This window comes from Rhincodon typus, chromosome 21 (assembly GCF_021869965.1).
Source record: "Rhincodon typus isolate 14 chromosome 21, sRhiTyp1.1, whole genome shotgun sequence".
Taxonomy (NCBI): Eukaryota; Metazoa; Chordata; class Chondrichthyes; order Orectolobiformes; family Rhincodontidae; genus Rhincodon; species Rhincodon typus.
In genome coordinates, this window is record NC_063352.1 from 42,675,163 (window position 1) to 42,690,568 (window position 15,406).

Here is a 15,406-nt window from a genome sequence, read left to right on the forward strand (position 1 = left end):
CAGACAGGGGGAGAATGTGCAAACTCCACACAGACAGTCGCCCGAGGATGGAAGCGAAGTCGGGTCCCGGGTGCTGTGAGGCAGCAGTGCTAACCACTAGGTCACCGTGCCGCCCAAAATTTAGCGTTACAGTGAGAATGCAAAAAAAAAGATACTAAAAGAGACCCTTTTCTGATGAAGGGTCTAGGCCCGAAACGTCAGCCTTTCTGCTCCTATGATGCTGCTTGGCCTGCTGTGTTCATCCAGCTCTGCACCTTGTTGTCTCGGATTCTCCAGCATCGGCAGTTCCTACTATCTTTGTTATTACATAGTCTGCTATTACATACAATCCGTTGTTAGTCACTAACAGTCCCCATTAATAGCTGTTCACCCTCCTAGCCAGATTGTTATCCACTCCTTTGCCTGTCTAACTGTCCTCCTCTCTCTTTGGGTTCTATCCCTACCGATCGTTTACTCCTTACCCCCTCCCCTGACCTCATCTTCTGCATATGAACCGACATTTTCCTAGCTACCATCAGCTGTGAGGAAGGGTCACTGGACCCGAAACATTAACTCTGATTTCTCTCCATGGATGCTGCCAGACCTGCTGAGCTTTTCCAGCAATCTCTGTTTTGGTCCTTAATGACTGATATTGATTCAAAATGAAAACAGTTTAGTTGCTGTCATAAACCAACTGCCTCAACACTATACAACAGTCCATGCAGTTGGCCAATAATACCAATAAAACTGTACTTGAAACATTGTCGTTGTGGATGTCGTTAAAGTAATAGTTCTGCAACATTTGCATGTAACTTAATCACTTGAAGTTTGAGAACGCCACTGTTCAGATGTGCTATGATCAATACTCTAATCAGGCAAAGCTCTGTCACTGGAACTGGAGCCTAATATCATTTGTCTTCAAGTCTCTACAGGGAACTTTCTCTCCTAAAGAGCTGACAGTTCAAATAGCTGTTTGGAGATAGAAGCCCCTGCATTTCGTTTCAAATTCTAATACTGAGATGCTTAGAATTTTTACTTTTGAGGAAAAGGTTTTTTTGAAAAGTGTCTCAATTTATCCTTTTAATTTCCTCCTTATAGTTCGGCTGTTAATAGTTTCCTGAATGATGTTAAGCAGAACCAAATCTGCAACTTTAAAGTTGCAGAATATGCATGTTCTCAGGTAAGGTGTGTCATAATTCAGAATTCAGTTGGAAATGTAATATCTGAATATGTATTTCGATTTGTGAAGGACACAAGTGCTTAAAGGTTCATTCCATTGTCTTCTGTGTTATTTTTTGAATCAGGCTGTTTTTATTAGTGGGTTAACAATGCTTAAAAATAATGCACGCAGAAAGGCAGTGTGAGCTGTCTTGCAGTCATTCATAAATTTTACTGACAGCAAAACATACTCTCAGTCTTACCCATTGTGTGTGTATGTCCAAATTAAAGAAAATTTCCAAAATAATTTATTCCCATCTCAAAAGTTTATTCTTGAGCATGATCAACAGTTTCTGTAAGATTAAGTCCAATAAATGATCTGTTGAATTTTGATGCAATGATTTACGGTCTGAATGCTGGCCTGATATTGAAACGTAAGGCCCTGTTTCATTTTTAGTATGTGTTATGGACCAGACCAGTCTCCTTCAAAATATATTAACAAGGTAGTCTAGAGCCTAACTCTTTCTTATTTTAGAGGTAAGTGTAAGGCGATATGTTCTGGATGCAATTCAATTGGTCAAACTACCAGGCTTGAAACAAAACACACTTTATTCATACACTATAAGTAAAATACAGACAAAATAAAACTAAAAGAATTGGCTTAGCTGTAACTCTATTGAAATGCTTAACAAAATAATATATATTGTGGTTGGTTGGCTCGCCGAGCTGGTTCGTTGTTTTTCCGCAGACGTTTCATTACCCTGCTGGGTAACATCATCAGTGCAGCCTCCAAGGAAGCGCTATTAAATAACAGGCAGGAAAACACAACAGCGCTTCCTTGGAGGCTGCACTGATGATGTTACCCAGCAAGGTAATGAAACGGCTGCGGAACAATGAACTAGCTCGGCGAGACAACCAACCACAACATCCACAACCCGAGCTACAAATCTACTTTAAAACCTTAGAAAATAATATATACATAAACTATTACGATTTAACTATTCTAATATAGTAATATAGAAACACACCCTTGGCAAAGGGAACTTCAGTAAAATACCTTGTCTCACAAGCAATTTGAGCAGCAGGAAGAGAGCCCCAGCTTTTAGTTGTAAGAGAGAGAGGAATAAGAGCTTCCACATCGGGCTTAAAGATCCCAGCAACTGGAGAAAGCTAAAACTAAAAATTCTGTTTCTGTGGGAGCTTGATACCACGCATTCAGGCTGCTTCTGTTGTTCCAACTTTAAAAAAAAACCCAACGCCTCACAAGCTGTTTACTTTATTGCCTTTGAGCAGACTGTTTGCAACCTCTGTCTCAATCTTTCTTTGTGAAAAAACAGGACAACGCACATCTCTTAAAGCCATAGTATCATCACAGTATACCTGTTGAATTGATGACCCTTTGTATAGATTGTAGGACCCTGCTAATGACTCCAGTAATGTACTATTAATATGCTATTAGTATGAATGTTTGATTTAATAAATGATAAGTAGAATAACACAATAAGAGTGGGTTCTTGGTGACAATGAAACTAGTCAAGATATCCCATATGATTCCGACAGAAACTAATATTTACAATATGTTAGCAGTACTGGTTTCCAACATTACAACAGTTGGAAGATCGGCCCATTGCTGTCAGTCTTAGGATGGAAAATACTGAACCTCACTAGAAAGAAAGCAAAGGTGGATCTTTTCAACATCGTTTTGAAAGGGTGCAAGTTGCCATTCACCTTTTGGGGTTAGGTTACAATACCATCCTTGTGCTCTACAAGTCACCCCTTCACTTATCATTTTAATTGGCAGACTACCTACCCAGTATTTCCCATACCTCGCAGAGATTTGGAGCTGCAAAATCGCTGGGACTGAAGTTTGTCCTTGATCCATTGTCATCAGCACAAGTCATCATGTTTGAACTGAACAAGGGCCACAGGAAACACCAGGCAATTTCAGGAATCATTGTAGCTGGGGTATTCGTCTAGTCTGTGGCCCTATTGCTCTGAGCCTGTTAGACTTAGGGTGGAAAGGCTTTGAATGTGACAAAGACTTTCAACCCCAGTGAATTTATGGTGTTCCTTTACATTCTGGAACACGCTCAGATTTCAAGAATTCACTGAATTCTCACAATGAAGACTGTTATTTTGAGAAGAAAATAGAAGGTTCAATGAGTATAGATAAAACAATACTTTTTAAAAATGTTTACTTGGGAATGGTTTTTTTTAAAAAAAACTTGATCATGGGATTGGCTGTGCCTGGTTATCAAAACCCTTATTGCCAAAAAGAAGGTAGTGAGCTATGTCCTTGAACTATTGCAGTCACTTGTAGCCACTGCTGGATCCATTGGAGAATTTTATTTTTGTGATGTACTAGATTAATAGTGTTTTGTCTAATGCCTGAATCCATCATAATTTTCAAATCCAATTCCGTTGCAGACTGATCTACTGAGGGCACATATAAACAGTGAAGCTTTATCTTCCATATTTGACTGCTTCACTGGCCCAATGGTTCTGAATACCTCTGATAAAACAGCACTGACTGTTTTCCTTCAGAAATTTGAGGAAACCACAAGGAATGAAGCACTGGAAAAGTTCAACAACAGGGTAACTAATTATTGGTTGCATAAACTTGACCTCTGATCCCTCGAGGATTGAAGGTTTGATTACAGAACATAGAACTGTACAGCGCAGGAACGGGCACAGAGGTTAACAAATATGTTTCAACTCCCTCACCTAAGAAGCTACATGTTCTGGAACATTTAGAACTTTCAAGACTTTTTTTTGTTTTTAGATAAGAGTTTCAATACTTATGGAGTTAATGGGGGGCGGGGGGTAAATGGAGTTAAGGTACAGATACACCGTGATCTAATTTGAATGGCAGAGCAGGCTCAGTGGGATTGAATAGTCTATTTAATCATTTTTAAGTATTTGCAAATGACACATTTAAGTGTAGTTAGTATTATAAAAACCAAAAGAACTGCGGATGCTGTAAATCATAAACAAAAACAGAAATTGCTGGAAAAGCTCAGCAGGTCTGGCAGCATCTGTGGAGAGAAATCAGAGTTAACGTAATAGAGTTCTGAGGAAGGGTCAGTCAACCCGAAATGTTAACTCTGATTTCTCTTCACAGATGCAGCCAGACGTTTTTCCAGCAATTTCTGATTTTGTAGTTAGTATTATTCCTGAGTTTGCTGCTGAAATGTGCTATTCTAGTAATTAGAAGGTAGAATTATGTGACCCAGAAGGAAGCCATTGGGCTAGTTGTACCTGTACTAGCCTCTACAACACTCACCTGCCTCTTATGCCTGGCCCTGCAATTTTTTTTTCCCCTTCTGATGATAATCCAATTCTGTTTTGAAACCAAAATGAATCTGCGTCCGCCACCCCCTCAGACATTCAGATTCTTAACTACCCAAAAGGGAAAATATGTCTTGTTTGTCTATAAATTGTGACTTGTATAAACAGCAATTTCATAAGTTTACTGCATTCTAATCTTGTGAGCTCTGTAAAGCAATCTGTTAAATGCACACTGTTAAATACAGAGTGCACCCATCGACTTTTCATGTTGCGTCCAAAGTAATGACTACTATTCAATGAGGTTTTATTATACTGCAGCGTTTTAACACTCCCACTAACCAAACTAAGCATATTGATGATCAGAATAAAATAATAAACAAGGAGCTTTATCATTAACCAGTGTGCTCCAAAGAAGTGGTTGTAGCATTAAAAATGATAGGTACGCTTGCATATATTTTGGCAGCTAAAGGAAAGTTGTTGTATATAGCATAGCTTGTGGCAGGTTAAGCGGGCTTTTGAAGCTTCAAAAAACCAAAAAACACATGAATACCTCGAGTATGAAATTTGCATTGCTGGCTTTGCGTTGAAGGAATCACGATTATTTGTCGCCATGGTGTGGTCTGCTCTGTTTGGACATATTTTAACCTCCTAAACATCTCGGCAATGCAGCCTGCATGCTGGGAATGTACCAAACGTTACATGTGCTAACGATGTGTAAGGTGAATATAACCCTAAACACATATCTCTGAGCTGAAAGCTTGAGGCCAATGTCCAATGTGAACTAAACATATTAGTTGTAAAATGGGGAATCAATTAATACATGAGGTTTAAACCTGCATTTTTGCACCAATAGGTAGAATCATCATATACGTCAAGTAAACTTGTAAGCTGTAACTTACGCTCATGAATTTTCAGAGAAAATGCTGGAAATATTAAAAGTTATGCGATGAAAGGTGATTTTATAAATAAATAATGTTATATAAATACCTTTTAAGAATTTGGATTTCAAAGTAGTGATACATGGGCGTTGGTCTATTTTTATGAAAGATTTAATAAGAATTAGGTCGGCCTTCCCAAAATGATGACTTTGGAACCAGTATGTGTCAGAGAGAGCCAGTGACTGTGAGGATCACAGAGTTTTAATCCTCCAAGAGTCCCACACTCACGTCGACTACTTTCTTATCATATACCCCTGGAAGCTCTTGCTGTTTGTTTTCACATTTCATGCCAATTTACTTTGAGAACCAATTTTCTCCCTTTTTGCTGGCTCTTTAGTCATCCATTGCTGGTTCCTAAAACAAAATCCCAAACCCCAGGCCTGCCACTAGTTTTCGACATTTAGTATTCCTTAGGTTTTGATTGGATACTCTCGTTTACTGCCGTTGTTCATTCTTTTCATCAAAGCCATTCTGTTGACCAGATGATTTTTTTTGCTGGATATTATGAAATCACTTTCAAAATATCTCCCTCTGCTCATTTACTGACTTTCCTATGAGCCTATTCTTCTGGCCTGCTTTATGCAACTCTTTCTTCACACCTCTGTAACTGTCCTTATTTAAGATGAGGACATTGGTTTGAGAACTGTCTTTCTTTCCCTCAACTGAATTGCAAGTTGCACCATGTTGTGATCATTACCTCCTAATGGGTCCTTAAATATGAGGATCTCTTATTTATCCTGTTTCATTACACACTACTGGATTTAAAATAATCTGTTCCAGTGTTTGTTGCACAAGAAATAAATAATAAATACATTTTTTTCTGAAGAAGGGTCTAGGCCCGAAACGTCAGCTTTTCTGCTCCTCTGATGCTGCTTGGCCTGCTGTGTTCATCCAGCTCTACACCTTGTTATCTCAGATTCTCCAGCATCTACAGTTCCTACTATCTCCGTAAATAATCCCTGATGCATTCCACAAATTCACCTTTCATCTTGCCTTTGCTCATTTGATATGTCCAGTTGTACACAGATTAAAATCATCCATGACATTTGTAGTGCCTTTCTCAAGTGGCACCATTATTTCTTTGATTTATATTTTGTTCTACATTGAAACTACACTTCAGGGTCTGTGGACAGCTTACACCTGTGACTTCTTGCTCTTGCTATTCCTGATTTCCACCCAAACTAATTCCACATCATGATCAATTGCACTTGTATCAGTACCCACCATCACATTGAGACTTTCCTTCATTAACACCACTATTCCGCTTCCTTCTCCTTTTCACCTATTTTTCTGGAACATTGAATACGCTTGAATATTGAGTTCTCAGTCCTCGTCTCTTTGCAAACATGTCTCAGTAATTGCTATCAAGCTATATTCATTTATTTCTATTTATGCCATCAACTTTTTTAAAAATTGTACATGTGATTTTGGTGCCAGTGGTAATGCTCGCATTTATTACCCATCCCTAATTGCCAAGAGGGTAGTTAAGAGTCAACCACATTGCTGTGGGCATGGAGTCACATTTAGTCCAAATCAGATAAGGCTGACAGATTTCCTTCCTTAAAGGATATTATTGAATTTAACTCTTGATGTTAATTGTCTGTTGCGATTTTCTCTTAGGTGTGAGGTTTTGGTATTAGACGATGGGTTACACGAGAACAGTTTTCTCCCTATCCCAGTCTGCTCCCTATCTCATCCTCCACTATTTAAGAACCCATTCAGTCACTGGCTTGCTCTCACTGTCTCTCTCACACGTGCACACAGACGCACCCATATGTGCACACATACACATGCACACACATGCGTGCACATGTATACACACACTTGTACACAGACACACACTTGTTCACAGACACACATACGTACATTCACACAGACACATACACGCATACAGAGACAAACAAACGTACACACGCGCACCCGCACACGCACACACATTCATGATCTTGACGTGCTCTTCTGTGTCAGGTTTGCTGGCTACATTGAAACAAGGTCAAAGACTCAGTATAGAAATTATTTCAGGCTTCACCATTCTGGAGCCAGAGGACCCTGCTTCCCAGCATGAGTGAGTCTTTGTCACTACCTAAATGTCTCCTGCTTTGGCTCAGCTTCTGCAGCTTTGTAAAGTGCCTTGGGATGCTTTTCTAAAGTTAACTACAAGTTATTGTTGTCGATCACAGGGCACATCTTCCTTGAATGCTTATGTTAGTGAAACAAATTGCTTCTGATGAAAAGAAAAACTCATCAGTTTTTAAATCTTTAAAGAATTTCCTTGACTCGGAATTTGGACACATGTCATGGCTTGTTTCAGACGCTGAACACATCATCCATTCCTTTGATGACAAAGATCACGTTCGTGAATGCTCTGTGGGAGATTGTGAAGACCAATGAAAATTTAACCGACCCAGATTTCCTGAGGAAATGGTTCCAGGAGAGATTTAGGCCTTTCATTGCTGGCATTTCTCAGTCAGTGCTAAACCGCCTTCTGATGAGGAACATAACCTGTGATGGTTACCAAGCTGTGTGAGTGTATCCTTCTCTATCACAAAAGTCCATCATTGTATAGTCAATGGGATGAATAACTGTATCGTAATGTTTTAACTTATTACTAAATCACCTACAATATAACTAGTATTTTGTTTTAATACTTGGTCATTCAGATCATTTTTTATAAATATGAACTCAGTGCATTGGAACCCTAATACAAATCCAAGGAATAATTCTCCAGCTGACACACTAGATTTTATGCCTATAAAATTGTGGTTGTGATGGAAAATCTGGCTGTGTTCTGCACTTCTAACCCCAAACATTGGAATGGTTTAGAGGACCTTTTCATATGCTGGAGATTTGTCAATCAGTATAGCACTCTAAACAATTAGAGTTGTAAATTGAAATCAAGTTCTACCTAATTTCATTTTAAAATGCTGTTCTGAGGGCATTCAAATCATTACCATTGTTTAGAATGTTTGTGTTAGTTCAATGATTTGTGAAGTGTGTGTATAAGAGAAACTCCACTCAGTAAGAAAGGACCCTGAGGTGTCTGTCATTTACGTCTTTCAAAAGAAACTTCTGAAATGCAGAATGTTGATATGCGGGTGAACAAATTACAACATACTGCTGAAAAATTCAACCTTTTTGCTCTAAATGGAACATCGTTCAATAACTGAAATTTAATGAGTTTTCAGATAAGGTTATGCAGCCCTTCAAAATGTCCATCCCTGTTTCCTTACAAGGATTTAGGATTTCTGTAGATTTGACATCTAATCAAAGATTTCTTTCCTCTGTCAGCGTAAAAGGACTCGGTTATGGTCTTAGGGAAATGCCACCGGAAACGAGAATGACGGTACTGCAAGAGTGGGTTCTTAATTTCCTCAACACCACAGGTGAGCAGGAAGGTCAACTGTATATATACAGCGTGGTGCAAATAATTGTTGGCCAAACCTGCCGTTATTTTGAAGAGCTTCTACTGTATAAGATACAGGACGAGTATGTTCAATATTAAACAGACTGGCCTCGGTCCTCTGGTCCTCATGTAAGAAGAATTTTGAAGAATATTATTAACGTTGCAAATTTACAACTCAGAAGAACGCCATTTTACCCATTCTGTCTCCAGGAACAAAACTGCAGGAGAAACTCAGCAAAACTGGTAGCATCTGTGGAGAGAAAACAGACATTAACGTTTTGAATCTAATGACACTCCTTCAGAAAAAAGGTCCTAAATGTTACATTCCACTGTGTCCCCGGTCCCACACTGGGGCTGGGAATTGTTTATTGCTGAGCGGAAATGTAGGGATGGACATCATTATGAGTGGGCCGCACCTCTCCAGCACCAATGAGCGAGCCCACCAAATTAAATGCTCATCTGGCAGATTCTCCTGTGCAGTGCTTCCTGGATAGTGGTATCTTACCATGCCTGAAGATGCAGGCAGACTGGAGGCTGTCTGACACGCTGAGTAGCACTGGCCAAGGCTGCTGGTAGTAGTTTAAGGGAGAGAAGGAGGAGTGGAATCACAGAAAGGAGGCTTAGAGAGTTTCAGTGACCATCCTGCCTTTGCCCCAAGTCACACGTAAAATGGGGCAGATTGCAGCTAGTCTGTTTAATAAAGGCAGGAAAGAGGAATGCTACCAGACTCAAAATGTTAATTCTCTTTTCTTTCCACAGATGCTACCAGACCTGAGTTTCTCCAGCAATTTCTGTACCTGTTTCACTCCAGTTAATAGTCCAGAGAGCTGCCACCTCCTGGGAACCCACCATATGGTGATGTGGAGGATATTTATTGACCACTTAATTAGTGGGCCATCTGGAATGCAGCTACCCATTAGTTTGGGAACCTTAGGACTGACTGGAAAATATAGTCAGAAAATCCAGTCAGAACTCATCCAGAATTTAATTGTTAAGGTGGTAGAGGGTTGGGTATCTCCCTGCTGGCGATCAGTCTGATAAATTGTGTTAACTGCCTCTCCACATTAGGGTAAATCCTGACTTATGTGTTTCAATCAGAACGTCCTTTAAGATAGTTTAGGATGAACCCCAATCAAGAAGAATAACATTTAATAAATAGCATTAAAGCACTAAATTAGCTGAAATAATCACCAAAACATTGAATTATGTACCTGAACCCCTAGGTCCTTCTGTTCTACAACATTACTCAAGGCCCCACCATTAATTGTGTATATCCTACACCTGTTTCTTTTACCAAAATGCAATACCTCTCAAGAGAAAACTTGAAACAGAACTTTAGAAAATCTTGTCTCTTGCTTCAGGCTATTTTAACCATTGTGTCATCATTTGTTAGGAATTTAGTGATTGGATAATGAATAGCTGTACCTGTTTAGTTTGGCTTTCGGGTATTCAAGACAAATTATTCTTGTTTGCTCAAGAAGGACAATTGAAAACTAACTGAATACTTTCTGCTTTTCACAGCATTTTCTCTTAATTGTTACAAAAGCAACAGTTTTATTCAATTCTTGAAGAGGTCAGTCCAGAAGTTCTCCGGCTTTATAACTCTGAAGGATGTATCTATGCTGGTTCCTCCTGACCACTTAGCTGAGGTAAAAACGACAAAAAGATTTCTCTTGTGTAAATCCGGTGGATATAACTGTCGATTAATTATTCCAGATCAACATTCGTTCATTGATCTACCTACAGCCAGCATAATAATTTGGCAATTTTCAGCATGCTCATGTTCACATTCCAGAGTTCGTCTTTCTGAATTTGGTCACTGCGCTACAAACTGAAAAAAAAATCTGTTTTCCATGTCTTTCAATGTCCCATGAGCGTCCCATAACACTATTTCATGAGCTGAATATGATTACAGCTGGAATTCTAAGCCAGATCTCTTGTCTCTTGTGTCAGTATTTGGAAACCAGATCCTGTCTGACACAGAGATAACAAGGTGTAGAGCTGGATGAACACAGCAGGCCAAGCAGCATCAGAGGAGCAGGAAAGCTGACGTTTCGGGTCTAGACCCTTCTTCAGAAATGGGGGAGGGGTAGGGGATTCTGAAATAAATAGGGAGAGAGGGGGAGGCGGATAGAAGATGGATAAAGGAGAAGATAGGTGGAGAGGAGACAGACAGGTCAAAGAGACGGGGTTGGAGCCAGTAAAGGTGAGTGTAGGTGGGGAGTTGGGGGTGATAGGACAGTCCAGGGAGGACGGACAGGTCAAGGGGGCGGGATGAGGCTGGTAGGTAGGAGATGGAGGTGGGGCTTGAGGTGGGAGGAGGGGATAGGTGGGAGGAAGGACAGGTTAGGGAGGTGGGGACAAGCTGGGCTGGTTTTGGGATGCGGTAGGGGGAGGGGAGATTTTGAAGCTTGTGAAATCCACATTGATACCATTGGGCTGCAGGGTTCCCAAGCGAAATATGAGTTGCTGTTCCTGCAACCTTCGGGTGGCATCGTTGTGGCACTGCAGGAGGCCCAGGATGGACATGTCGTCTAAGGAGTGGGAGGGGGAGTTGAAATGGTTCACGACTGGGAGGTGCAGTTGTTTATTGCGAACCGAGTGTAGGTGTTCCGCAAAGCGGTCCCCAAGCCTCCCCTTGGTTTCCCCGATGTAGAGGAGGCCACATCGGGAACAGCGGATACAGTATACCACATTAGCAGATGTGCAGGTGAACATCTGCATGATGTGGAAGGTCTTCTTGGGGCCTGGGATGGGGGTGAGGGGGGAAGTGTAGGGGCAGGTGTAGCACTTCCTGCGGTTGCAGGGAAAAGTGTCGGGGTTGGTGGGGCTGGAGGGGAGTGTGGAGCGGACAAGGGAGTCCCGGAGAGAGTGGTCCCTCCGGAAAGCAGATAAGGATTGAGAGGGAAAATGTCTTTGATAGTGGGGTCATCCCGCCCCCTTGACCTGTCCGACCTCCCTGGACTGACCTATCCCCTCCCTAACTCACCACCTACACTCACCTTTACTGGCTTCACCCCCTCCTCTTTGACCGGTCTGTCTCCTCTTCACCTATCTTCTCCTTTATCCATCTTAAATCCGCCTCCCCCTCTCTCCCTATTTATTTCAGAACCCCCTTCCCCTCCCCCATTTCTGAAGAAGGGTCTAGGCCCGAAACGTCAGCCTTCCTGCTCCTCTGATGCTGCTTGGCCTGCTGTGTTCATCCAGCTCTACACCTTGTTATCTCTGTGTCAGACAGGATCTGGTTTCCAAATACTGTTCAACCAGTCCATGCCGAACCTAATCCCAAACTAAACTAGTCCCACCTACTTGTTCCTGGCCCATATCCCTCCAAACCTTTCCTAATCACGTACTTATCCCAATGTCTTTTAAACGTTGTAATTGTACCCACATCCACCATTTCCTCTGGAAGTTCATTCCACACATGAACCATCTTCCGTGTAAAAAATGTGCCCTCGTGTCTTTTTACATCTCTCTCCTCTCACCTTAAAAAAGCACCCCCGAGACTTGAAAAACCCCTATTCTAGGGAAAAGACACCTACCTTTAACCCTACCCATACCACTCATGATTTTGTAAACTTCTATAAGGTCACCTCTCAACCTCCTGCGTGCGAGTGAAAAAAGTCCCAGTCTATCCAGAGATAGCAAGAGCTGCAGATACTGGAGTCAGTGATAACACAGTGTGGAGCTGGAGGAACACAGCCGGCCAGGCAGCATCAGAGGAGCAGGAAAGTTGACGTTTCGAATTGGGACCCTTCTTCAGAAATTTCTGCTCCTCTGTTGCTGCCTGGCCTGCTGTGTTCCTCCAGCTCCACACTTTGTTATCCCAGCCTATCCAGCTTTTCCTTATAACTCAAACCTTCCATACCCGCCAACATCCTGGTAAATTTCTTCTGAACCCTCCCCAGCTTAATAATATCCTCCCTATTACTGGGCAACCAGAAATGGACACAGTACTCCAGAGGAGGCATCACCAATGTTCTGTACAACCACAATTCCTATGCTTAAAGGACTGAGCAATGAAGGCAAGCGTGCTAAACACCTTTTTAATCACCTTGCCTATATGTGATGCAAACTTCAAAGAATTATGTACCTGAACCTCTAAGTCCCTCTGTTCTACAACATGACCCAAGGCCCTACCATTAATTGTGTAAGCCCTACCCTTGTTTGTTGTGCCAAAATGCAATATCTCACATTTATCCAGATCGAACTCCATCTGCCATTTTTCAGCCCACTGACCCATTTGATCAAGATCCCTTTGTAATCTTAGAAAACCTTATTTACTGTCTACAATGCCACCAATTTTGGTGTTGTCCGCAACCTTACTAACCATGCCTTCTATTTTCTCATCCAAATCATTTATATAAATGACAAACAAAAGAGGACCCAGACCCTGTGGAACACTACTGGTCACAACCCTCCACCATTACTCTTTGTCTCCTGCCTTTAAGCTAATTATGTATCCAGTTGGCAGGCTCACCCCGAATCCCATGAAACCTAACTTTACTGATTAGTCTACCATGTGGAACCTTGTCGAAGGCTTTACTAAAGTCCAAGTAAACAACGTCTGTTGCTCTGCCATCATCAACTTTTTTGGTACCTTCCTTAAAAAAACTCAATCAAGTTTGTGAGACACAATTTTTGTTGCACAAAACCATACTGACTATCCCTAATCAATTTTTGCCTCCCAACAGGCCCATAAATCCTAACTTTTATAATCACCTCCACCAATTTACCCACAACCAAAGTCAGACTCACAGGTCTACAATTCCCTGGTTTCTCATTACAACCCTTCTTAAACAAACAAACAACATTAGCCACCCTCCAGTCAACAGGCACCTCACCCACAGTTATAGACGTTCCAAATATTTCTGCAAGGGGTCTCACATTTTCCTCCCTTAGCTCCCACAACGTTCTGGGATACATTCGATCAGATCCTGGAGATTTATCCACCTTTTTATTCTCTAAGACCTCATGAACTTTCTCAAGTGTGAACTGTTTTTAAAACATCAATATTTATTTTCCTGAATTCTCTAGACTCCATTTCTTTCTCCACAGTAAAAACTGACATGAAGTATTAATTTAGTATCTCTCCCATCTCCTGGGGTTCAACACACAGATGACCTCTGTGATCTTTAAGGGGCCCTACCCTCTCTCTAGTTACCCTCTTAATCTTAATGTACTTGTAGAACCAGTTTGGATTATTCTTAATCTTATTTGCCAATGCTATTCCATATTTCCTCTTTGCCTTCCTGATTCTTTCTTAGGAATGCCCCCACACTTTTTATATTGATTTGTAATGAGTAGCCAATGAGGCTCATTAAGTGTTTAGTTTTTGTCTCTTTAACAGTCATATGCTTCATCCAGTCTGCTTTCAGCTATTTATATAAAATTATAACATGACTTTATTGTGTTTTTACAGTTGGTGAATAGCATCGATCCCAGAGAATTGGCTCAGGTGCTGAGCAGTCCTGGATTCATTAATGACAACAAAATATTGACCAATATCTTAGTCCACATCCAACCCAGCAAGAACCTGGCTGCACTTATAAATCAATTCATCATCGAAGCACAAAATGTGAGCTGTAAATGTTACCTGTGCTTTTTAGAACACTGTAAGAAATGCATATTAGCTGTAATGGTCTCTCAAAATGATATCAGAGCAGTTTCCCAATATCCTGCAGTGCCATTTATCTGAAGTCTGACTGGTTCATTTACAGAAGGACAAACAAGCAAATGGATCTGTTGCTTGCAGATTAAAATAAGCAGATGGTCCAGTGGGTGTAAAGAATTGTTATTTTCTCCATTTCAGATCCACAACTGGCTGACAATAACCAGCTGCAAGGTTCAATCTTTCGACCATGTATTGCCCTTCACTCTTGAAACTCAAGTAACCTTTGGTTACTTGAACTGGTCGCAACATTGGGCCACCTCAATGTTTTACGCCATTAATTATGTGGTAACTCAATCAGAGACACACAGAATTATTACAGTGTAAAAGGAGGCCATTTGGCCCATTATGCCTGTGCTGCTTCTATTACCTAGTGCCAATCTCCTGCCTTTTCACCCATCTCGCGACATGCCATTTCTATCCAAATAATCATCCAATGCCACCCTCAAATGCTTCATTTGAACTGCCGCTATTACATTTCCAGCAGTGTGTTCCATACTGTCACTACTCAAATCTCCTCTCAGCTTTCTCTCCAAGGATAGTCCCAACTTCTTCAGCCTATTCTCAAAGCTGAAGTCTCTCAACCTGGGGACGATTCTTGTAAATCATTTCTGCGCTCTCTCCAGTGCATTCACATCTTTCCTGTAATGTGCCAACCACAGCTGTACACAATACTCCAGTTGGCATCTAACAAGTGTCTTGTACCAGTTCAACATTACCTCCAAGCTCTTGTACTTTGTATTGGACTAGTTATCTGTAGCACTCATAGTAAGACTGCATTCTGATAAGGACTCCCCCACAGTGGGTTGGGGGTAGATAGGTACAACTTAAACTGGAGTGTCAGAATCACAGAATGATAACTTCAGTCCCAAATCAAACGTGTTTGTAGCAATTGCTCAGATCTAGTTTCCTGTTTTGAAAATCTGATCTGGCCTCATAGCTCTAGTTGACAGAAAAATATCATGTTGC

General features: G+C 41.1%; 1 protein-coding gene across 1 annotated transcript in view; it reads left to right on the forward strand.

Annotated features, from left to right (window-relative positions):
- The window catches only part of LOC125485690, a 170,333-nt gene that overhangs the window by 126,987 nt on the left and 27,940 nt on the right, over window positions 1–15,406 (forward strand). The window contains exons 57-62 of the mRNA XM_048609750.1: window positions 1,078–1,159; window positions 3,565–3,732; window positions 7,675–7,886; window positions 8,652–8,746; window positions 10,288–10,415; window positions 14,189–14,344. Of these exons, the coding sequence (XP_048465707.1) occupies window positions 1,078–1,159; window positions 3,565–3,732; window positions 7,675–7,886; window positions 8,652–8,746; window positions 10,288–10,415; window positions 14,189–14,344 (841 nt within the window). The remainder of the gene's footprint in view (window positions 1–1,077; window positions 1,160–3,564; window positions 3,733–7,674; window positions 7,887–8,651; window positions 8,747–10,287; window positions 10,416–14,188; window positions 14,345–15,406) is intronic.